The sequence below is a fragment of the Callospermophilus lateralis genome, chromosome 4 (genome assembly GCF_048772815.1).
Source record: "Callospermophilus lateralis isolate mCalLat2 chromosome 4, mCalLat2.hap1, whole genome shotgun sequence".
In the NCBI taxonomy this organism is placed as follows: Eukaryota; Metazoa; Chordata; class Mammalia; order Rodentia; family Sciuridae; genus Callospermophilus; species Callospermophilus lateralis.
The window spans coordinates 105,514,899-105,540,035 of NC_135308.1; the positions used below are offsets into that span (position 1 = coordinate 105,514,899).

The following is a 25,137-nucleotide window of genomic DNA, read 5'->3' on the forward strand; positions in this document are numbered from 1 at the left end:
CCAAGCACATGTGTTCCCAGTTCCCAGAGACGTTATTGACACTGACGTGGGTTTCCCTTAAGGGTGACTCATGCTTCTTGAGTTAGGTTTCCACTGTTAGTCATCTTCACTGCCTGGTTAAAATGAGCTTAGGCTCTGCCTAAGCCCTCATAGATCCCCCACCACACCCCACCTGGGGCTTAACCACACGCTAGTTTCTGGATCCAATCTGACTTCGGGCAGGAAGCAAGAACTTGGCACTTATTATCAGTCCAGCATACATATTGTATTTTGCTTCTGATAATTTGGCTTATCCTTTCTCACTCAGTTGTCCAAATGCCTTTCTCAGAAATATGCCTCTGATCTTGGTCTCCTTCCTTTTTTTGGTTTTATCTTGCTTTTGCCAGTGTCTCCTAATTACCCTCTTTCCTCAAAATAAAGCCCTTACCTAATATGGTGCTAGAAGCCTGTGACAGGCTGCTTGTCTGCATCTGTGGATTTAATAATGTGAGTTGTACTTCTGTTTCCTTCTCTTAGTTGTTGTATCAGTGGTATCTTAAATCTTGGGCCCTAAATTAAGATCAAAGTGTCCTACTTATTTTCACCACCCTTCCTTAGTCATAGTGCCAGATGCTATAGGTGGGGCTCTAGGATTGGGGTACAATGTCCTGGGGGAAGAGATAGGAGTCTTCAGCCAGGAACCTAATAATGATACAGTGTTTACTGGAATGTGGGAAAACCACGTCCTAGGCATAGAAAAAATCTGGACCAGCAGTCAACAATTCCATTCAAAGGCAGCTCCCCAGTGCTGTGAAGTGACCTAGTTGAGCAGCATGATATTTGAGCAGCGCTAATGGGAGGGCAGATCCTTTCTTGGTGTGGGGAGTTTTAATTCTAACACCTGTGGAATGTTACACTTTCTCATTCTTCAGTATGGAAAATGGACCTTTTCTGAGTGTTGTGCAAATATAGCTTTTCATAAGAAAAGTCTAATAATAAAATTTTTTAGCATTTGAAAAGATACTGGGAAACCAAAAAAATGAAAACTATTCTTGGCTTTTTCATTTCTTCCAGGATTCAGGTAGCATTCCTGAGCTAGCTTGCCTGTCTGTGTCTCCCTGTCTTGGTGAATATGTCTTCCCAGTAGGCCTTCCTCTAGGCGTTTTGTTCCCAGGCACTTTGTCCACCTTAGGGCAATCCTTGTTCCTTCCAGGCAGCCTCTAGTGCCTCAGTCTGCATGCTTACCCGGCCAGGCTGGCTGTGTTTGGCAATGAAAGAGGGTCTGGTCTGCGCTTGACAGAGGGAAATTAGCTGTATGTGGGTGTATGCACAGGTAAAATACCCTGGCACTGATGGTTAATCTTGGAAGACATCTGGTTCAACTTTTAATTTTTTTTAAAAAGTGATAAATTCTGTGAATAGGTAAACTTTAGGGCTTATTGTCAGACTTCCACTCCAGCTAGTGTTAAGTGCCACTGCCATTAAAAAAAAAAAAAAAAAAAATATATATATATATATATATATATATATATATATATATATATATTTAGTTGTGATTGAACCTTTATTTATTTTTATGTGGTGCTGAGAATCAAACCCAGTGCCTCCAAAATGCTAGGCAAGCACTCTATCACTGAGCCACAACCCCAGCCCACCACTGCCATTTTATTAAGTTTTATAAATTCTCACATAGGAAGTTCAAAATGAATTCAGAAAGGTTCTTTTTTGGGTTTTTCTTTTTTTTTTTTTTTAAAGTCAAGCTTAGAATTTTTCATGTGCCTTTGTGGGGTGGAAGTAATTGAGACTTAATTTGCAAGTAGACTTTCAAGTCAGAGAAAAGTAAACTGTCATCCCTTGTTTGTGTGGAGAGTGGTTCCGGGAGGCAGGCCTTCAGATATCAAAAATTGCCGATGCTCAAGTTCCATTCGCAGAATGTTATAGCAGTTTGCATATAACCTACACACACATCCTCTTCATATGTAAATTATGCCTAGATTACTAATGATAACAAATCCAGTGCAAATGCTATGTAAATAGTTGTTTTACTATTTTGTTTAGAGTATAATAGGACAAGAAAAAGTGTCTGTGTTCAGTTACAGATACAGGTTTTGTTTCGTTTCCAGAATATTTTCAATCTGAGGTTTTTTGAGTCTGTGGGTGCAGAACCTGTAGATATGGAAGATTCACTGTATATTAATATTTTGCCACTTTATGTAGAAAACCTACATTGATATGTAATTTCTGCTCTATGCCATGTTAATTTGTTTGTTACTTTGCCCACAAGTACTGAGAGATTATTTGGATAAAAAAAAAACCCAATCATTGTGATTATAAATTTCTTTTTGAGGTCTAATCTAAATGAATTTATTGGAGATGGCAGGTGTGTCAGCTATGATGTTGAACTATTAAAAGCATCACTGTCATAGTGTTGCCTAGTCACGACAGCTGGAGTAAAACATTTCATTTTTCTACATTATATCAGTTTCCTGATTTGTAAAATAGTGATTGAATTTATCAATTTTTTTGTCTTACTAGAAATGCTTATATATGTTACATATATTTTTAGTGAAATTAGTGGAAGAGATTTATGGTACAGATTGTCTTCTCCTTTATAGTACATTATCTCCAGGAACTGTGCAGTATGGAGAAAATAATTGGAGCTCTTGGAAATGGTGCAAAAATAGAAATTATGCTAGCAATCATTTGCCTTGTTTTTATATTAATAATTATAAATACTTTATTTAATCATATATAAATGCTATATGTAAAATACAATATATAAATGCTATATAAAACTTTCCCAATAATTTAAAGATAGTTGGACAGGGAACTATAGTACTAATATAAAGTCATATTTGACTTTTGATAACAGAATACTAAAAGATTCTGCTCATGTTCTCATATTAGTGATTGCTGCCTTATTTTTTTGTAACCAATAGAGGAGGAGTCTTGTGGGATTCAGGAGTGCTTTTTAAAGGACAGTATCTGCCAGGTATCTCTGAAGAGACTTGTGGAAGTTTCAGGAATAGTGGATGACCTTTTTGTAATACTGACCAGGAAGATGATGGTTGCTCCATTTCTTTTTCTTTTATTGCCCAAGCATGGGTATTACCAGAGATAGGCTTGGCGAAAGGGAGCTCTTGAATTCCCTAAAGTGCATGGGAAGTATGTTTATTTGCATTTTTACAGGTCTCGATTGAATAGAACCATACCTTTCATCAGATTCTTAAGCTCGTTTTATCCCATCGTCCTACATGTAGGACACTTATAAAAACTTAAATATAGTATATAATATATAATTATAATATGAGGAATATAATTATAATGTAATTATAATGCTAGTTAATATTAATTAATCATAAGTTCTAGATTATAGATTCCCAACCTATTTTTAATGTACCTGTATTAATTTTGTTGAAATATATTCAGAATTAGAGCTTGGGGCTTAATGAGTTAATAGCATCCTTTCTCCAGAAGATCCGACTTAGCAGTTCCTTAAAACTGGAATAATTGTAACAACTGCACAGTACTATGATATTTTGAACCAACACTGCTGTCTTTTGAAACTGAAATTGTCCGTTTTCCTGTGCTGGTACGTCAGCTCCTCCTGCACTGGTGTTTCATAAGGTCTGTGGATGTTCAAGTGTGTGAGCTACAGTGGGTTCCCTTAGACAGCTATGTTGGAGGAAATCAGGGAGTGGAGGACGTTATTTCTTTATTTATGTATTTATTTATGTATTAATTTAAATTTCTTGACTTTTGACTTCCTGTTTTACTTAGGAGTCTTTGGTCATAGGAGAGGGAAAAGTCAAATCCAATAGCCTGAACAAAAAAGGGGAAACGGGAATTTATTATAAGTGAGGAGATAGTTCTATCTTCAGGAACCAGCCTTGCTCTCGGGCTTTCTGGAAGGGTCTCCAAGATCTCCTTCTCTCCCCTTTTGTGCAGATAGGCAGTGGTAGTTTACCAAATGTTAAATTCCCTTCAGCAGATGGCTCTGGTAAGATTATATGCCCTGAAACCACCTCCATTGACAGCACACCTCCTGGTGTGCTGATCATCAACCCTGGCTGGCAGGAGAGTCACATAAGTCACATAAATGAAAATGAGAATGGGTGTGTTTTCTTTGAACATTCGTATTTTTTTTTTCTAAAGTATCAAATATGGAGAGAAATCAGCTGCCAATTTGGTGTAGTGAACTGTAATTTTTGATACAATAATTTAACAGTATATTTTTATGTTTTCTTAATATAAAAATTAATGAGGTCTGATATATTTTCTGTTGATCAGTCTTGCAAAAATAAAAAATTAAAACTGATTTTTTGGGTCCTTAGTAAAGCCCTTCTAAGCCCTCCTTGGGTTGGTGGCAGTGGTAGCTCTTTTATAGAAAATATATTTCCTTTCTTTAATCTGCTTTTTCAGTGTTTTACTGGCAAATGTTTTTCAGATTTCTGTGCATTATACACCAATAGTAAAGGCTGACTAGGAGGGTTTTTCTTATGTTTAGAAGGCTTGAATGGACATCATGACTGTAACTTACTGGTTATGAGACCTAAAATAAGTTGCTGATTCTTTCTCCTCCCTTGTTGTAAAGATTAAAATGAGATAATGTACGTAAATGGCTTGGTACACAGAGAGCCTGGTAGCTGTTTATATTAGCCAAATAACACAAATCTCATGGTTTCAAATAAAACTATTGTAATATATAAAATAACTTAATTACAGGCATTTGCGAATGGGCCCATGGCTAATTACTATGTCTGTAGAATGAATCTGTTAATTATAATTTTGCATAGATTCTCTTGGGTAGGATTCCAGAAGTTAGATTGACATTTTAGTCAAAAAACCAAGATTATTAAGTTGACGGAGATAGCATATGGTACATTAATATTACTAATAAGCATTACTTGTGTTACTGAATTAGGTTCTGAAAATACCAAGAGGGAAATTAGCTTGAAGCACTGAATTTCTAAGTCTGTCTGAGTGTAAGTACACAGTACGTCTTTAATTGATTTTATTCCTCTGGTGGCTTTATTCAGTTTATACTGGGGCTCACTTTTCATAATATTATAATGGGAATGAATAAAAATGAATATATTCATTTACCTTCAATGATAAATAGTTCTGATCAAAATCATTCATTAGCAACATTCTTTGAAGCCAATGAGTAAAGACTGAAACCTAGTGAAAATTTATTTTGTGGTTTTTGGTTTTCTTGCACTTTCCAGGGTAATCCTTTTTTGAGTTCTTTGGGATTTTTTTAACCTAGGTCAATAGAGTGCTTGAAATACTTCTATATTTGAGAATTCAGGTCAAAATAAACATTGCTAAACTGTGAGGAGAGAGCAGTGGTACTGAAGTAGTTAGACTTTGAAAGAGAAAGCTGACCAGTAGCCTGTAATAATGTAGACTTATCAGCTGTGGAAATGGATATTAGAAGGAATCCTATTGTATTTAGGGAGTTCGTTATCATTGACTGAATGGTATAGATTGTTAAGCACTTAATGAGTTCCAAATATAAACTTTTTTCCCCAGAGAATGTTTAAAAATAAGCAAGGCAGTGATTGGTCTGGTTGTTTTATTTTAGTCAAATGGGGCTAGACTAGATGGCTTCACATGGCTCAGTTCCATCCTGCTTTGCAGTGAAATCCATCAGCTCAGGGGTTAAGTGTCTGCTCTATTCCTAGTATTGTTAAAGGCTATGAAGTTACATAAAAGAGCAACATATATTAAGTGTCAGGCATGATTGTAAATACTATGTATGTATTAACATGTTTAGTAGTCATAATCATGCTATTGAGTAGTTTTTGATATAATATACATTTTACACATGACAAAATTGAGAAGTAGGAAAGTTAAGTAATTTGCCTAAAGTCATATAGCAAATAAATGTGTAAAGTGCGATTGGAATTTAGGCTTAATCACTAAGGAAGGTGCCCTGGTCATAAAGTCTAGCTTCTTAGTCCACCTGAATCACCGTAACAAAATGGGTAGGCTTAAACACAGATTTATGTTCCTATAGTCCTGCAGGCTGGGAGTATGAGTTTGAGTAGGGTGCCAACATGGTTAGTCCCTGTTGCGGGCTCTCTTCCTAGCTACTTGGTGGCTACTCCTGTCTCTTCCTGTGAGGGCATTAGTCCCATGTTGAGAGAGGTGCCCTTCTGACCTCATCTAATCCTAGTTAACCTCCTAATGGCCCTACCAAGGGCTGTCAGGCTGGGCATTAGAACTTTCAGATTCAAATTCTGGGGGTGGGGGGGGGGATACAGTTTAGTTCAGAGCATCCAGTTATGGATACCAATATAAAAAATAAAATAAGAACAGTATAAATGTTTAATTAACTAATATATTGATTTTATGAATTTTATTTCTTAATCTATGTCATCTCATTCCATTGATTTGTTTCATTCACTTGAAAATCCTGCTAACATATCACAAGTGGAAGGCCAACTGGACGTATATCAATGAGTTAACAAAGGAAAAATTTGATAAATGCTACTATAAATGTCCTTTCTTTTCCTGGCATAAGTATGTAGTGGTAACAGTTTCATTTTGTGTAGCTGTGGCACTTTACTATGAACAAAGGCACTTGTGTCTCGCTTGGTTCCTAGAACAATCATGACCAGGTGGCAGGGCATCCACTTTATGGATGAGGAAACCCACATAAAGAGTCACTCTGCTTCTGTCACAATGCTGTCCTGCTTCCTAGTTAAGAAATCATCTACCAAGTTGTACAGCTGAATTTTCATTTGTATTTATAGGGGATATAGAAGAGGTAGCAAAGAAAATATATGAAAATGAAAAGTGAGCTTTTTAGGGGAACAAAACAAAAATTTGGAATCAGCTGATCAGAAGGAATATGGGGGAAGACCCTGCAAAAATCATTTAACAAAGGGTTGTGCCACTGAGTAGCAGGTATGGGTCCCCATGGAGTTAGTTTTAGAATTTCATTCCAATTCAGGGGTATCTGATCTGGGCCCATTTGATCAGCCTTAGACACTTTAAGGCTGCCGTCTGTAATGCTTTCCTTCTTTATGAGGATTGCACTGCAGAAACGGAAGCTGCTTCCCTGAGTCAGGATTGCAGTCCAGTGATGTAGCCTGTCACTCAGTCTATCTTGTTTTTAAGTTGTCTAAAGGTCGTCATAACCTGCCAGAGGCACCACATAGAACTTCTGTGAAGAAGAAATAATAGAATGGAGGTTAAACTGTTTTGAAAGGTTTGGGATTACAGGCTTATGCAGAGTATTATCCCTGCTACTATAATGTCGCAGAACCAGAATGCCTTATAAATATAGTACCTTAGATTGAACTGAAACTTCAGTTTCCATATCAAAGGAGTAGAACCCCAACTTCCATGATTAAAAAACCATTATCTAGGAAAGAGTGTGTCACACAGGGCATTTACTTAACTGTATCATGTTCATGAAATATTCACAAATATTTTTAAGTTGTAATCAGCATTTCATCTTGAGTAATTCTTCTGAAACATTTATTCCTTTGGGTTACTGTCTGCCTTTTTGAATCAAGGTTATTAAATATTCTGAAAGTTTATGAAGGTTGCAAATTTGGAAAATCTTTTTTAGCATATCCTCTTATACTTGAACGTGCTGTCATGCATTTGAAAATCAATGTGTTTTACTGAGCACTAAGTCATTTGTAAGGCAAGATTTTCCCATTTTAAGGCATTTAGGGACTTCTTTTTCATGCTCAGGATAGGATATAGAGAATTCAGGTTAATTAAGCGAGGAAGAGAATATCAGATAATAAACTTGATTTTTTTTCCCAAAAATCTTGATAATGTTTCATGTAAATCTAGAGAAAAGCTGCATCTGAATGAAATCTGTTTCTCTAGATAATTCATCTAGGTCTATGATGTCTAGTTATTCACAATGCTCTAGTTGCCTGCATGTACCTGTTATCTTGGTCTAGTACTTTTTAAACAGCTTCCCGACTTGTTTCTGTATCATTGGAATTGTTTCCTTTTCTTTACCAATTAATGAACATAGTATCCAAAAGACTAAAGTATCTAATGGAAAAGGTGCTTACTGAGCAAGTTGTGAATCTGCAATTTCAAGTTCATGTGGAGTCTAAAGAGGACTTGAAATGTTTTCTGGAATATGTTCACACAAAAGGCCAACCCTGGGAAGCTCAATGTTATCTTTTAATGTATATTTTAGCTAGATGAAGAAATAAAACTCAAGGACTAGGTTATTAGATCTATTACAAGGGCATAGATTGTCTTAACTAATGAAGTAAAACATTAGCTGTATGTCACCAAGAAGCTGAAGTAACAGTGGTGTTCACTTGGAGATATTTCTTGTGGAAAGGAAGGGAAAGTGAAATTTCACATGAACTTTCCGAGGCTAACACTAGTCTGCATTACTCATGCAGATTTTGATCAGAGGTTTATTGTGTGCTCTCCAGTTGGTAATTCTTCCTCAGTTTTACCTAGGGAAAGTGTTTCAGTAAAGGTATGAAAAAGGAAGTATGTTGTAATTATCCTTGACATTTAAAAATAAGAAGGTAGAACTGCTGTGAACATGCCCTTGGTACTTCTTGAGTTTGTGCAATAACGAATTGAAATGGTGAAAAGGTGATGAAACCAAGGCAAGCTATTCGAAAGAACAGAGTGGAGAGTCTAGAGATCCAGTTCTTATTTAACCCTACTGATAACTAGTGATCTTGGACACAGTATTTAACCAGTCTGGGTCTCTGTTGCCTAAAAAGCAAACAGTGTTAAACTAGATCTTTGCATTTCTTCCAAAGTCTGTGATACTCTATTGCCACATAGCAAGCTGTCCTAGAGCTTAGTGGTTTAAGGCAAAAAGCCATTTTATCATTTCTCATGATTTTCTACAGAAATTCAGCCAGAACTTGGCTGAGTGTTGAGCATCTGGCAGATGATCTGGCCTAAGATAGCTTTTTTTGTGTTTCTGAAACTTTTCCAGGGATGTCTGGAGGGCTGGGTCAGTGGGGGCTGTTCATCAGTGTGCTTCAGTAGGCCTCCCCAGCATGGCAACCTCAGGGTGTGGCACCAAGTTCCTACAGAAGCTGTATTGTTTTTTAAGGCTGAGTCTTCCAAGTCATAAGCACCATTTCCATCATATTCTATTGGATAAGCCAGTTTCAAACCTGCCTCGATTCAAGGGGAGGGGATATAACCTCTGTAACCTAATGAGAAGAGTCTTTAGGAGTTAATGATCATGCTTTAAAGTTGGGATAGTCCCATTCACTGTGTATGATAAAGGTGGTTCAACTGTCATAAACTGCTGTTTTAAACTTGGCTTTTTCACTTGTCAAGGATTCAAGGACTTTTTTTTTTTTTTAATGTCCTATGGGAGAGAGAGATGACCAAAAGTCAGTGGAGCCCAGAGCTTGCTCCCTGCAGGCCCCCAGCCACAGATCCAGTTGCAGAGCAGAGAAAATAGAATTGAGAAATCTTAATCATATAAAATTATTTATTGTTTTGAATAATTTATGAGAGTCATGTTGATGCCATTAATAATGAGGAAATGTGTAACTGGGGTCCATGAAGAAACACAGGATTTAAAAATTTTAAGTATGATCCCTAAATCAGCATATGATTACAAGTTGGGAGATAAATGATACTAAGAATTCTGATTTAAGTGAATCACCTCTTATGATAAAGATTTAAGGCCTCAAAACAGGAGGATGCATAATTAAGGTGTTCCACTGAACTTATATAAACATGTTAGATGACTTTGGTTATAAGTGTTATAAGTGTTCACTGGGATCATAGTTCCTTTGTAAAATGTGGGGTTTGAACTAGGTTATAAGCAAGATAGAACCTCCCAACTTGCTAGTTCCATGACTGTATATTTATAACCCTAATAATGAGACTAGAATGTATGGTTTATGTTTTAGATTTGCAAAAGGTCTTCATAACTCTCCATATAATAATTTCAGCAAATTTACCAGTCTTATGAGTTAGAAGTTTGGTGGATGTTGAATAGTAGAGGAAGGAAAAAGCACCCGGTAAAGATTTAGGAGTTATGTTTGGAAGCGTAGCCAAGGTTTCTCCAAAATTCTGGAACCCAAATTTGTAATACAGTTGTCCATATCTCCTGAAGGTGATATGAGAAGAGGAGGAGGAGAGAGGAGGATGGGTAGTTAGTGATTATTGCCCAGGGAGTTAGTGCCGTCTATTCTCCAATCTTTAGGTTTCATATCCTCAGATTCAACCAACTGTGTAACAACAATTAACATTTCACTTATATTGTTATTATAAGTAATCTAGAGATGATTTGAAGTATATGGGAAGATGTACATAGATTATAGGCAAATACTTTACCATTTTATATATGGAACTTGGCACCCAAAGATTTGGGCCCTGGGACCAGTCCTTCTCAGGTACTAAGGGATAGCTGTGTCTGCTCAGATCCATAACATCAGCCCAGTGAAGATAACTTTTCCTGTCCTGTTTTCACATAGTCATCACTGACAAAAGAATCTAGGCCACAAAACTAGGAGACTAGATGCTTTAAATATGTCTGCTTTGTTTTTGTTGTGTTCTGTGGGGAAATGTGGTAGGTTATTTATTTATGGTCCTATTTGTACTACTTGGTAGAGTTTGCTAAAAAAAAGCCAGGGTTTGGGGTCACCATAAGAAGAGGGATATCAACATCAGCAGACCCAAGTCCAGTCCCCTTACTACCTCTCCCCAGCTTTTGACTAGCAGCAGTCTTTTATATTTTACTAAAACCATACTCAGCTCTTACCAACTGATTCATCAGACCCAAATTGTTTCACAGAAATCCCACAAGATAGATGATACTTAGAGATACTGATGGTGATAATGGTAAAGATATAATAGTAAGCCAGTCCTCAATTAGCGAGTACAACCGTGTGGCAGGCGCTCTTCTAAGCACACTTCATTTACTCTTCACGACAACCTTGGTAGGTGGGTGCTATTAGGATCCCATTTTCACAGGCAAAAAATCTGAGGCAGAGAAAGAATAAATAACTTGCTTATAAATCAGCAAAATGGAGGAGTGGGCATAGGGACTTGAACTAAGCCTCTGGATTGAGTCCATGCCTTTTACTACTACATTCTGTTGTCTCTCTCTCATAAGACTGCGCAATTTGCTGAAGGTTTCACAGATACTGGCAACGACTTCTCAGAACTTTGTGTGTGTATGTCAGGGGTGGGGTGGGTGGATGGGTGGGTACTGGGGATGGACCCCAGAGTTTCACACATACTAGGCACCAAGTGTATCTTAATCCCATAGACCCAACTTTTTGTCACATTGTAAGTTTAAATTTGGCTAATTAAATTTTATTACATTTTGGTGGAGAAAATATAAAACAGTATCATTCAGCTTTTTCACTAGGTAGACTGTGATTAAATGGATCATGAAAATTTTCTAAAATTACAAATATAAAAAATTAGACCTAGTTACCAGTTGAAAACTAAGTAAAAATATGCACTATGACTAAGTCCTTTTATCAACAAACTCGATATATTTAAATGCATAAAAGCAAAATTTCTTGATTCTTTTGTCTTATTCAATGTTTTTATCTGAACAGCAGCCATGAAATAATCACATTTGAAAATAATCACACTCAAGTTTGGATTTAAATTTTTAACTCTCATTTTATAACAGACTGAGAAGAAGCTAGTTCTTTTGTTTTGAGGTACTAGGGGTTGATCCCAGGTGCACTTTACCACTGAGCTACATTCCTAACCCTTTTTATTTTTATTTTGAGAAAGAGTCCTTCTCAGTTGCTGAGGCTGGCCCTAACTTGCTATCCTCCTGCCTTAGCCTCCTAAGTTGCTGGGACTATAGGTGTGCACTACTGTACCTGCTTAGAAACTTTTTTTTTTTTAATTGCACTTATGGATACAGAGGTAAATATCTTTTGCATTATAAAACCCAAGAAATTGTTACCATAAATTTTTAAGTCCTGATGAGGATTTTTAATTTCATAGCAACTTGTTTCCTATCAGTTATTCATTTATCCCCGCTCTCTTCTTCCTCCTTTTATTGTTCTGGTACTGATTGTCTAACCTGTTGGCAGTGCTTAATTTTGGTTACCTTTGAATACTCAGACAAGGTGAGCCCCCATTGCAGTAGCCACCTCCTGCCTTGGAACTCTTTGCTCTGATAAAAGCAGGACTATCTCCAGAGGAGGTTGTAGTGGGCATTCCTCCATGGACATTATTCTTAAAGTCAGCGGAGAATCAAAGACTTCTTAATTTAGGAAGAATCATCTCAAAGTCTTTTTTGTTTTATTAAGAAAAAACACTTTTTATTCACCCAAAACGGGGGGGTCCTCACTAGTTTCTACCATAATAGTTAATGAACCAGCCCTAGAGCACATATTACAATGGCAGCAGTTATGAAGAGGGAAATTGTGACTCTGTCAGCTCCCCAGATGAATGGTTCTTGCATCTCCGTCTCGTCCTAAGTTTCCCCACTATAATCTTGAAGTTACTGCATCTCTTCTTACAATCAGGTTGCCATTAAATTGAGTGTACACATGTGCATACACATACACACTGTGAATAAAGATGACAAAAGATGAAGAATTCACCTTGTTTTGCTTTCTCTGACTTCATCAAGCACTGCCACAATAATTATTTTAGATTCTAGTCTTCCCTAGCTTTCCCAACCCCATTTACCTAAGGCAGTTCAGATAATTTATTTTCATATCTGTCTGTCTGTCATTGCATTGGTACCCAAGAAAGGCATTTATTTGATTGTTATTCCTATTAATCATTACAAAATCTTATTATTACTGCCCATATATAAATCAGGAGAAACAAATTTGATTTCTTGCATCCTAATGTGGTCAAAAAAATTCATGAATAGAGGAAACTTATGCAAATATAAGTAACTGACAGAGAATAAATATGGGCACAAACTCTTACTAGTGTAATCATCTTTTGACCTCATCCACCCTTTATATAGCCCAAGTAATGACTGTTTGATATTTATTATAAAGCTTATTAAATTCCTTGATTAACTGAACCATTCTTTCCTTTTTTTGTTTCATATAGCAGTGAAAATATATTGTTCTATTGTCATTCTTGCCAGGAAATTTATAAAATGTATAAAATTATGCATAAATGTATTTTAGATTAGAGATATGTTAATGTATTATTGGTGTACTGAGCAGAAAACATTTCTTTTCACATTTGAATGTCAGGCACATGATTATAAATTTACTTCCTATTGAATATTAATCATCAACTCCACATGGCTGGTGGATAAAGCTCTGAGAGACAGCCAGGAGATGTAAATTCTTACCCTCATCATGAACTTTTTATGTGATTTTGTTTAATGTTTAAAATTGGTCGAGTGACCTCCGAATTATAAAAAGGAAATCATTCTTTCTGAGAGATCCAAGGGCAGTCTGGGCTCAAGATGGGCTATTTATTCCTTCTCTTGGCCTCTGAGATCTGGTTTCTCTTGGCTCTTCTGCTTCCTCTGCTCCATTTAAAACATTTTCTTTTTAGTATCAGGGACTGAATTCAGGGGTGCTTAACCACTGAGCCACATCTTTTAGCCTTTTTAATTTTTTTTTTTTTTAAATTTGAGACAGTCTTGCCGAGTTGCTTAGGGCATCACTAAGTTACTGAGGCTGGCTTTGAACTTGCGATTCTCCTGCCTCAGCTTCCTGAGCCCTTAGGATTACAGGCCTGCATCACTGTGCCCAACTTTAAAACATTTTTAATTTAAGTGCTAACCTTGGTCCTCTTCTCCCTCAACTGTGCCTGTTTTCCTGGGACGATCTCATTCACATTTGCAGTTCATCAGTTCTGCCCTGTTCCTGGAACTTACAACCTTCACCCCCATTTTACCCTTACCCCATTCCACCTGTCCTATGACCTCTGGTTTGCCCTGATCCCCAGTACTTAGGAAGGCACCTGGTAGAAAGTATGCTTATGGAATGTGTTCCATAATTTAATGTTCACAGCTGACATCATTATCCCTCTCCCTCAGGAACACTGGAAAATGTATCCCTTCCATTTTTCTTTGCCTGAAGGCATCCACTCTCCACCCGGACTCCCCTACTTCCTCTCTTCCTCATGCCACACTGCTTCCTCTTTTTGCCCCACATCAGCTGATACCACATCCTCTAAATTCTGCCCTCTGTTTTCTGAGTCATTCTCCTGTCCTCCCAGCTGTCTCTGCCAGGGCTCTAGGGTTTTGTGTCTTGCATTATCTGTGACCACTTCTTAGTTTGCATTTCCGCCTTCCAGTCTTCTCAGATCTATCCTCCTCCATACTGTCACTAGATTTTTCTGTCCAAAGCATGTTTCTGCATGTTTCACCCTCCTAAATTTACAGGCCTTCAATGAGGAAAACTATAAACTTTGCCAGGACTGTGGGAAGAGCAAACTAAATGCCATGGGTTTTCTGTGCTCTTCTATGAGAAGACAACATAGTAAAGTCCATTTTTCCAGGATTATTCTACTGCTAGTCAAGATCCCAAAGATATTTTTCAGAGAATATTGGAAAAACTGATTCATATATCTTACAAATTAAGCAAGTGAGAAGAACCAAGATAAAAAACAAAAAGCAAAAATAAATAAATAGATAAATAAAACCCAGAGGTTTTGAAGCTTCTTCTAAAGGGAAATCTCTTCTCTGCTACTTATTAGCTGTGTGGTATTGGATAGTTGGTCTCCCTCCCTGCTTTACTATGTCCTCTTCTTAGAAATGAATTACAATAAATAACTGGGAATTATTAAGAATCATTTTGAGGATTAAATTATTTAAGGCATATAGTTTATTCAGCACAGTATCTATCCTTGTAAAGGCTTAATACATTTTAACAAAATCAAAGCACAACCATGGTCACAAACACATGTATCATGGTTAAATAACATAAAGATCAAAAAGAGTAACAGTGTTTGTCTCCATAGGATGAGGTGACATATTTGGGGTTTTGTTTTTTTGTTTGTATTTTCATTTTCTACCATAATCATTTGGTACCTTTCTAAGTGAAAAGGTGGGGTGAAATCAGGAACTTCTCACCTCTGTGGAATAAATCCAAGTTCCACTGCACCCTACTCATTGCCCCCTTTCACCTCATCCCTCTTTAGTTCTCTCTCTTCATCCCTTATACTTTCTCTCTGCCTATCTTTTGATCACTACAAAGCCTGAAGTACTGAATTCCCTGCACAGACTGTCTTGCTGTCCCCTGGACTGTCTACCTCACTTTTGTCTGATTTACTATCACTCCTAGATTTATTGTAAGTGCTCATTCCATCAGGTTGAGCATCAGGATGCCTATATTAAAAGTATCTGATTTGTGGGGCTGGGGATGTGGCTCAAGCAGTAGCGCGCTCGCCTGGCATGAGTGCGACCCGGGTTCGATCCTCAGCACCACATACAAACAAAGATGTTGTGTCCGCCGAGAACTGAAAAAGTATCTGATTTGTGTCTGTTTCCTCCAATAAAATGTTTTTATCCTTTTTTTTTTCCCAGGATGGAGACTTTACTAGAAGTTGGATATAAAAGATAATTAAGTTACAGCTTATGCCCTTCTGGTTTTGTGTAGTTTAACTGAAGGAGAAAGGCTTGTAACTACATGGGAGTGATGAATGTTGTAGAACCTCTACTACAGGCACCTACGGAGTGCCGTGGGGCAGAAGGAAGGAAGCAATCAGTTTGTTTTGGGAGTTGGGGTGATAGGCTTACAATGTTTTCATGATTTTCCTTCAAGAGGTGATGCTTGAAGTACTGGATAGCTGTTTCCTGGGCAGATAACTGGGGTACAAGTGCTCCCTGCAGAGGCCTTCTAAGGAACAAAGGCAGGGTCTAGGAGAGAGGTGTGACATTCCGGATGAGGAGGAGCTGAATTTGAGGTGGGATTTCCTGATGCTTGGCACATGGTAGAAGATCAAAAATATTTGAGCTGAACAGTATTCTCGCCTCTTGGTATTTGTGCATGTTGTGCATGGGTTTAGGTTCTTTTTGTTGTTGTTGTTATTGTTCCCAGAAGTTGTGTTTTGTGCTTTTGAGAATTTTTTGGGGGAGAGGGTCCTTGGATTTCCCACCAGATTTTGTCAAAGATGGCATGATCTAGGAAAGATTAAGAACCACTGTTTGACAAGTAAGCCACTAGAAATGGGTGAGGCCAGGAGCAGGGGGCAGAAAATGATTTGAAGATAAACTGTTTTCAGCTGTGATGGGCAGGGATGAACCTGGGCAACTGCTGGGCAGGTACTCACCAGCTGGAGCCACCAAGGGCCTGGTCACAATGGGGCTTCTGATAATGGCTCCATACACCCTTTTCCAGTTCCTTTCAGCAAGCAGGCTCATTTCTGCCTCTTTATTTGCTCCAATGAAGCCATTATCGTGTTCTTTCGCTGGTAGTGAAAGCAGCTCTCCAGGGCAGGAAACATTATGAGGTTGAAAGACTGGAGAGAGAATGGAAGCACCATATGTTTTATTCTGAAAATAAACTGAGGAGGTGACTATGTGAAGAGAACAGGAAAGCAAGTACAGTAACCAAGGTTCAATGGCAATGGTATTAAATAGACTTCATTAAAAGACTGCAACAGCTTTAAGCCCCCAGAGACACTGTAGGTCAGCTCATTCATTCCCCAGCAGCCGGTAAAGAGATGTGTGAATTACGTAGCTCTTAGAATCCTGCCCAGGCAGGTTCTGCATCCTCCTCCTCTACTCCATATGCAGCCGAATAACCTTCTGTATACCCGTGTTCTAGAACTTATTGCACTGATTGCACTGTGACAGATTGTTTATATTTTTCCTTCCATAAGGCAGGAGTGGCTTACTCTTGAAGTACTTAGTACTGAGCTCATGTACATATTTACTGAGAGAGTAAAATTGTGTTTTCCAGCCTGAGGGTAGTGGAGTTCTGTTTATACCATTTACCTGCATGAAGGAAATCCCAAACAGCTGAAGATTTCCACTATCCTTCATTTAGTAACTCACTCAAGGAAAATCAAGGACAGGAGTCAATCTTTTGCAAAGAAAGGGGACCTCTTTAAAGTGGGGTGAGGCTTAGTGCAGTATTGATCTGTTGCAACTTGAGATACTATCAGTTTGCTAATCAAAGTAGGTAATCTCAAGGCAAAGTTTGCCTAAAATTTGCTAAGCAGGCCTGGAGGGCCCTGTAGGTGATACTTGGATCTGTCTCAGGAATGCCATGCATTCCAGTAATCTTCAGAAGCATAATACTCTGTTGTGTTTTTCAAAGTTGAACACAGGGGATGCATGATCTATGCTTAGCTCTGCTCTGAGGGATTCTAGCTAGTAGAACATGGAGGGAACTTGCAGAGGGCTTTGAGGTCCCATAAATATATTAAAAGGAATGCAAGATTTGAAAATGGGAATGTTGGAACTACAAATTGAAGAGTGACTTCATAATTTCAAGGCATATTAGGGACACAGAAAATTCTGATTCCTCTGTCATTGAGGAACAAAGAATTGGAAAACTGTCTTGAACCTTATGGTGGGGGCTTCTGAGGAACAAATTAGAAGAGTGTAGAATATTTTCCCATACTCCTATCTTGATAACTTTATTAATTATAGATAGTGGGTTATTTTTAGCATTTCACTGTTGCTTTTCTGGATTAAACACTTGATCTAAAGAGGGAAAAGGAAGGTAGCTAATGATAGGGATTGAATTCCTGTTGTCAACACTCTGGATTCTCCATTTCTGATTTTGCAAATATCATCCTGTTTAAGACTCATGACATAGTTATTCTTAACCCCATTTATTTGAGAAGACATTGAGGTCAGGAGTGCTCATGATGACATGGATGGTAAGTGGCAGTCATCAGTCTGTCTGACATTAAACTGAGTCTGTGACTTGGAAATCCTTGCTTCTAGTTTACCCATAAATATCACAAATATGATGAACCTGGTGTTTGCTGAGGCAGAGTAGATATCTTGAAAACAGCTGTGAATGCGATCCGGTTGGGCACTTGTACATCCAACACATCTATCAATTACTGCTTCCCGGCTTGGACAGAACATATTTTTGGTGCATCTAATCTGAAATGTATACTTTCTGGCATAGCACAAATAAAAGAGAAGTTTCAATATAATAAAGGGAAAATTTTGACTCAAGTGGCATGCCTTGGGATTCTCTCTCCAGGAAAAGGAAGTACAAATGGTATGCTGTCCTTGTGTATCAAGTGTATAACAAAGTGAATGATTTTGACCTGGATTTAACCTGCTGATAACTAAACTTTCCTATCACTGACTACTGTTGTGTGGCATCTTTTTCCAACTGAAAGTGTTATATATATGAGTCATTGTAGAAATTTTGGAAAATACAGAAAACTGCAAAAACCCAAAACCACCTCTAACATTACTTCTCAAAGATAAACCTGGTTATTCTGTCACCTGCTGTATGTTGTCTTTATCTCTCCTTAAAGGAATTCCTTTCTTCCCACTTTTTACTTCTAACTTTCTTCTCTGCTGTTTGCTTCTAAGATGTTACTTGTTTTTGGTGTTGAATACACATGTGTCTTGGCTAATGTCTATCAGCAGTCAGCAAATTATCCTGGTGAGTTTGCATTCCCTATTCTTTGTTCTTAGCCTACTAATTTGTTTGACTGCCAACTGCTCTCTTCATCTTGGTCTCTTTGTTTACTGGGAAGTTTCTGTTGACTCTGGCAAAAAAGTAATCAGTTATGTCTTTCTCATTCAATCCCTTTGGGTAATTTTGTTGAATTTTGTACTTATTTTAAGAATCTTCCAGTGACATAGTAAATGTGGGAACCTGGTCTTGAACCAAAGATTAAATGGTTCTTAAATAGATCATTAACATTGAGAGCAGAATATCAACACAGACCTCTGATTTATTAATTTCACAATGGATAATAGATAATAATTTGTAAAGCTTTTCCTTGAATACACATGTGTATATTTGTTTTAATTTATATATACTTTAAAAATGTATAGTAAAATTTCCTTCTGAGGTCACATTTACAAAAAATGGATAGCATTGCTTGGTGTCAGAGTGCTGTTCTTTCAATGGCACTTCCTAGCCACAGAGTGACACCAAACCTAGGACCATAGGCCCTTTGATTAAGGAAAAAAAAAAAAAATCAGGAAAAAGAACTTCAGTTCTTTTGGCACCAAATTTGGTCTGAGGCTGAGAGCCCCAATACTGAGTGATTGTTATGCAATTGGAAAATCCTGTAGCTTAGATTCTCAACACTTCCTGGTAATCAAAATCTCAATACAATTCAGTGTTATTGGGCCTTTTCATTTAAAGTGAAAGGAATGATTCCTCATTTCTCTTATGTTGGCAATTCCATTCTTAATTAAAAAGGCATTGGCATTTTCATTATGAAAATGGTTTTCCTGAATTTATAGCTGAGTCAAGTAATTTAGTATTTCAAAACTGATTTGCATTAGATGATATAGTTAGTTTTATATAAAAGCAACTTAAAATTGATTTTGGAGTACCTTGATTTTTTAAAGATAATTTGAATCATCTCTTCATCCTTTCTTGGATTTGGTATAATAATGCATTAAGTTCTGGAGAACTAATGAATAAATATAGCACACTTCACTCGTCTAAAAAGACAGGCGTGATTGCTATTCTCTGTTTAATGGACTTGAGGAGGCCTTGAAGGGACATAGACCATGGCTCTGTATTGCACACTTGTTTTCTATATCTTGCAGTGTGGAATAATAACAAGTGATAATAAGAGCAAGACATTTTCTTAAGTGCTTACTGTTAGGCTTCATGTTATGTATTTGGCCTTCCTTATCCCATTTAATATTCACAGTGGCCCTATGAAGATGGGTAGTATGATGCCCATTTTACAGATTAGTAAGCTTTCTTCAAATGAATGTTCAGTTAGCCTCCTGATAACCTCAATTTATTTGTCATTTTCCTGTCACCTCTAGTTCATTCTGCACCCTAGTAATATTCTCCTCCAGAAACACCTTCTCGGACTCTGAAATGTGTAGGGATAAAGCCCAAACTTTAAAGAAATCAGGGCCAACCTATAGAACATTAATCTTATACAAATTCCTTACGAGAACCCGTGGTACAGACTTATCCTCAGGTGAACATACTGTGTGTTTTTCCCACCGGCTTCCCCTGTCCTGGCATTGACAAATCCTCACTATTTGTCAGGTACCCTGTTAGTATTTTAGGAATACAGTTCTTGCCTTCAGAAAATTTGTAAAGTGATAAGACAAACCTGGACATAAAACCACTTAAACTGCCTGTATCTAAATCCAGATTAACTTGGACCCCATGCTCTCAGCAAAATTTTTCCTTCAAGCAAGGCAAAAGTGATCCTACTTTTCTCTGAGTGCCTGCATCTTGGATGGATTGTAACAAATATTAACCTTCAGGTTTTGATCTTTAATGTGACTGGATCTTAAAACATTTAAAGGTCATTTATAGGCTAAAGACTATAAGTTTATAGATTATTTTCATAGGTTAAAGACTGTATCAGCAAAGTCCTGAGGTCTCTGAACTCCTGTTTTTAAAGAAAAGATTGACTAATTTGTAAGAATTTCATAAAATTACATAAATAAATTTAAGCCTTGGATTACCATATCTCTTCTAATATATTGCATTGTGGTCTGAGACCACATATATTAAAGTCCAAAAAATTAGATTGACATACAAACATGATGTATCATTTGTTTTCTAGATATTTTTTTTAAACCCTGGTGGGAAGTCATCTTTTTAAAATTAATATTACATTTTAAAATTAATATTACTCTGACATCTTCTTTTTCATTAGTTATCAGCACAGACAAAAGCCTTTTGAATATAAGCAAAACCTTAAAAAGTCACCAATAAGTGACTCAGGCTCTGGTCCTTTGAATAGTGGGATTTATTTAAAATGCCATAAAAGACAAGTGGCATGTGTAGAAACAGTCCTGAAGGAGGAGTAGAAAATAGGAAATAGAAATTTGTTGCAGTCCTGACTCTGGTCGTGTTAATAAGTGAAACTGATTAAGTCAAAGCACCATGAGCCCCAGTTTCTTCCCCTGCCAAATGGGACCAGCAGCACTGTGACTGTCAGAGTGGGTTTTTGACTCCCTGAAGAATTTTAGGAGTGCTTGTCTCTACATGGTGTTAGTTGAATTGCGTTTGTGTAGTTATGTTCCCGAAAGCTTGGTCATTGTCCCCCATGTCAATCCAATAATGAGGGCATGGTTTTGAGATAAAGGAAAAAAGAAGGTTTATTACTTTGCTAGCCAAGAAGAAATGCAGGGGACTCCTGTCCAAAAGGCTGTGATTCTGCTTATCAGAATCACAGGAATTGGGGGCTTTTAAAGAGGTACTCAAAGGTTACATTCCATGTGTTCTCTGTCTGGAGTTGTAATTTACTTGTTAATTTGGGAGTCATTTCTGAGGTCTTCTGTTACTATCCCCAAAGTCTGGATTATATGATGCCTATGGTGAGTGTGTACTCAAGGACAGACAAATCTGCCTAGGATGGGGAAGAAAGGTAATCCTGTTTCCCCTGAGATTGTGAAGGGGGAGAGATTAGGGAGGAAGAGCAAGGAGAGAGGAAGAGAAAGACACATGTCCATTTAAAAAATAAGTTAGTGACAGAGCAGCAAGGGTTATCTCCAAAGCATAAAGTGGACCGCTGTTACAGTTACTTATCCATTGCATTAATTTTCTGGGACTGCCATAACAGAATATCATGGACAGGGCCATTAAATAACAGCTGTTTGCTGTGTGGTCTTGGGTGAGTCATGTAACCTCTTGGTGCCCCTTGGAAGCTGGAAGGCCAAGGTCTAGGTATCAGTACATTTGGTCTCTTCTGAGGCACCTCCTGCGCTTGCAGGTAGCTATTTCCTCTGTGTCCCCACCTGGTCTTTCCTCAGGGTGCCTATGCCCTCAGTGTCCCTTTCCATGGTCCATTTTCCTCCTTTTATGAAGACACCAACCAGTCTGATTGGATCAGGCCCCACCTCAATAGCCTTATTTTAACTTAATCATCACTTCCAAGGCCCTGTCTTCAAATACAGTCACATCCAGAGGGACTAGCAGGACTGCAGCATGAATTTTGGGGAGTCATAATTCCATAACACTTATTTAAAATAGCATTGATTTGCTTTAAATTATATATGAAGAGACTAGTATACAGAAGAAGAAACTAAAAATAGCCTTCTAACAAGTTAATGTCTGTTATTATAAGGGGGAGGAGGCAGGTACATGAAAAGACACTTCAAACTGTATTGAAAGGTTTTAAAGGAAAAATAATACTTTCTCCTAACCCTCTCCAACACTGGGCAACTTCTTTAAAAAGATTTACAGAAATGTGTATTATTCAGAAGCCAGGTGTGATTTCTTTTTTCCCCATGTTAATGTATCATAGAAATACAGCTCTGTCTTTGTACACTGGTGTTATAGAGGGCTGCATACTATCCATCATGTATGCATCAGATTCTAACTCAAACTAGTCACCTATTAATGGGCATTTAGGTTGTTTCTGTGTTCACCCCTCTGTGCCACTACAAACAGTGCAGTTGAATTCCTTTTAAAAACCCAAGATGGAAAGAATAGTGATAAGCCACCTAATAAAATCAACCATCCTCTGATTTAGGTGGAAATGGTCTGTTTTCCAGCCTCCTCTTTTTTGGTCTTTACTAGAATTGTGAAAGGTATTTCAGTCTGACACCCCTAGTATCTGACCATATGCCTGTCCCTCCCCTCCCCGTGCAGTATGAAGAAAGGGTCTTTCCTTGGTGCCATGAGGTCATCTCTACTCTGTAGTCCTGCTCAGGAAGAAAGGTCTGTCTGAATAATTAACAGATATAGCCTATTTTTAGTTAAGTAAAATAGTTTTTATTGTAAGAATTGCTGTCTCCATGTCCATGAGGGCACATGAATCCTTTCTGGCTGCTTCTTCCCTTTGGCCAGGGCCCAGCTCTCTAATGGAATATGAGCAGTGGAACTGCTAATCAAGATTTACAGTGGAGACCAGGATGCCTTCCCCACTCATTGGATTTGCAGACCCTCCAAGCTAACCATGCTGCTGTGAAATTAAGTGGGGTTCATAGCTTCAGTCCCCTTCCAAGTCCTCCTCCTTCCCCAAGCCCAGCCTCTTAGCCACAGGTATCATCTGGTATTATTCTATAAGCTGTGCCACAGTGCAGATGTTCTTTTTCTGAAGAATCAGTTTCATTTCTGACTCATTTCAGGAAATGAGGCAGTCTATCAGCGGTGTTCTTCATTTCCAGGCCCGTGGAGAATTCATTTTCACCTGGGATTTCTAACCACATGTGGGCAGTACTTTATTTACCCAGATGTGAGAAATACCAGTAATGAATGGTCCTCTTCTAAGGCAGTGCTTATTTCCCTGCAGAATCCCAGGGAAGTGTGTGAAGGCCCAGAGGTAGCTTATGCCCTTATTAACGTAAATATTTCTTGGGCTTTGGTTTTGTGATGCTTGTGGACATGCTGTGTGTATGGGCTTTGGTGCAGGAAAAATATAATTTAGCAACAGATTTAAAAGGTAGTCTGCAGAGTTTCTAATTACTGTTTGTTTAGTTCACCATTGCCTAATAAGTGGATTTAAGTAACCTCCGGGGTAAGGAATGTAATGTTCATATTACAGTCAACCATGCAAATCAAATTCTAACTAAGTAGTGCACAGAACACACCATGGAGTCATTTTATGGAAGTATTCCACTGACTTTTAAATTTAGAGTTGAGAGCATTTTGGATGGACATTTGCGACCTGTCATGCATCAACATGAATGGTGCACACATCCAAAATCAACCTACTGTGTTGTTAATCCCATTTAAAATTCAACAGTGGCCACTGGCATTCAGTTCTCTTTTTAACTTGACACAGGAATAATGAGGGAGAAACTTACAAGCTTTTCTTTTTCCATCCTTCATTGTCTGTAATAGGAAACTGAAGTTTTAACAGTATCTGGAATAGTGATTGTCAACATTGGTTGCAGCTTTGAATCAGCCTGGGAACTTTTAATATTATAAGATGCTTGAGCCCCACCCCCAGAAATTCTTCTGGTTTTATTGTGTGGAATGCAGTTTACACTGGGCTCTTTCAAATTCCCCAGAGGATGTTATTGTGTACCAAGGATAGAGAACCATAGACCTAAAATGTCAGGGACTTGAGGGATCACCTCATCCAGTGATTCTCAGCCCTGGCTGCAGATTGGAATCATCTGCAGATCCTGTTTAGTTTTTTAGCACTGGGTATTGAACCCAGGGTCACTCTACCTCTGAGTTATGTATCCAACTCTTTTGAAACAGGGTCTTGGCCAAGTTGTCCAAGGCTGACCTTGATTTTGCAATCCTTCTGCCTCTATCTGGAGAGGCTTTAAAAGGAACACTTGTTGCTCAGTGGTGCAGTGCTTGCCTCCCAAATGTGAGGCACTGGGTTTGATCTTTAGCACCATATAAAAATAGAGATTGTGTTCATCTACAACTAAAAAAATATATTAAAAAAACCCCACCGATATCCACCAATTAAACCACATTTCTGGAAAAGAGAGTACTTTTACAAAGCTCCCAAAGTTCTGATGCCACTGACTGATCTAATCATTCCATGTCATACATAAGGAAAAAGGAGACCTAGAAAGGTCAGGTGGCATGGTCCAGGTCAGACCCTACTTGTGGCAGAGGTAGTCCTGGGACTCGGGTCTGATGCCTCTACTGATCTTTCTGCTGCCTAACACCATCCCTTATGTTTGTCTATTGTATTTATTGATGCCTCCTCATCCTTCAGGTGATGATCCTGCCTCCAAGAGGCCCTTTCTGACTCCTCATAAGCTCCTCCCATCCAGCCAGGGTAAGAATCACTTGTTTTGTGTTTGAACAGCACCTTTACTTACCTTTCTGAAAGGATAGGCCCAATTTTTCTTGTCTGTCTGCAACTAGCTGGTGTGCATTAGGGTCCCAAAAAATCTTTGTTAAAAGTCTAACTTTTAGTTCATTGGTTAGTCCACATGACTTGCTAAAAATAATTAATTGGTGTATGCTAGCATCTGAAAGAAAAATTTATTTCCTACTTGTCTGTGGCCTACTGTATGTCAGGATTCATAAACGAGCACTTCCCATCCTGCCTTTCTAGAGAGAGTTTTGGTAAAAAAAAAAAAAAAAATGTTTGGTAAAGGGATTTTGATGACAAAATAATGAAAATAAGATTCCAGTGACTTCACATGTTGCTCAAGGTGCTTACAGCATC

General features: G+C 38.0%; 1 protein-coding gene across 2 annotated transcripts in view; it reads left to right on the forward strand.

The window, feature by feature from the left end:
- Ano6 (anoctamin 6) overlaps positions 1–25,137 on the forward strand; it is a 191,492-nt gene that overhangs the window by 14,629 nt on the left and 151,726 nt on the right. The window contains exon 2 of one of the 2 annotated variants that reach the window (XM_076854348.1): positions 24,679–24,741. The exons of the other annotated variant lie outside the window; for it this stretch is intronic. Coding sequence (XP_076710463.1) covers positions 24,679–24,741 — 63 coding nt within the window. The remainder of the gene's footprint in view (positions 1–24,678; positions 24,742–25,137) is intronic. 2 annotated transcript variants of the gene reach the window in all.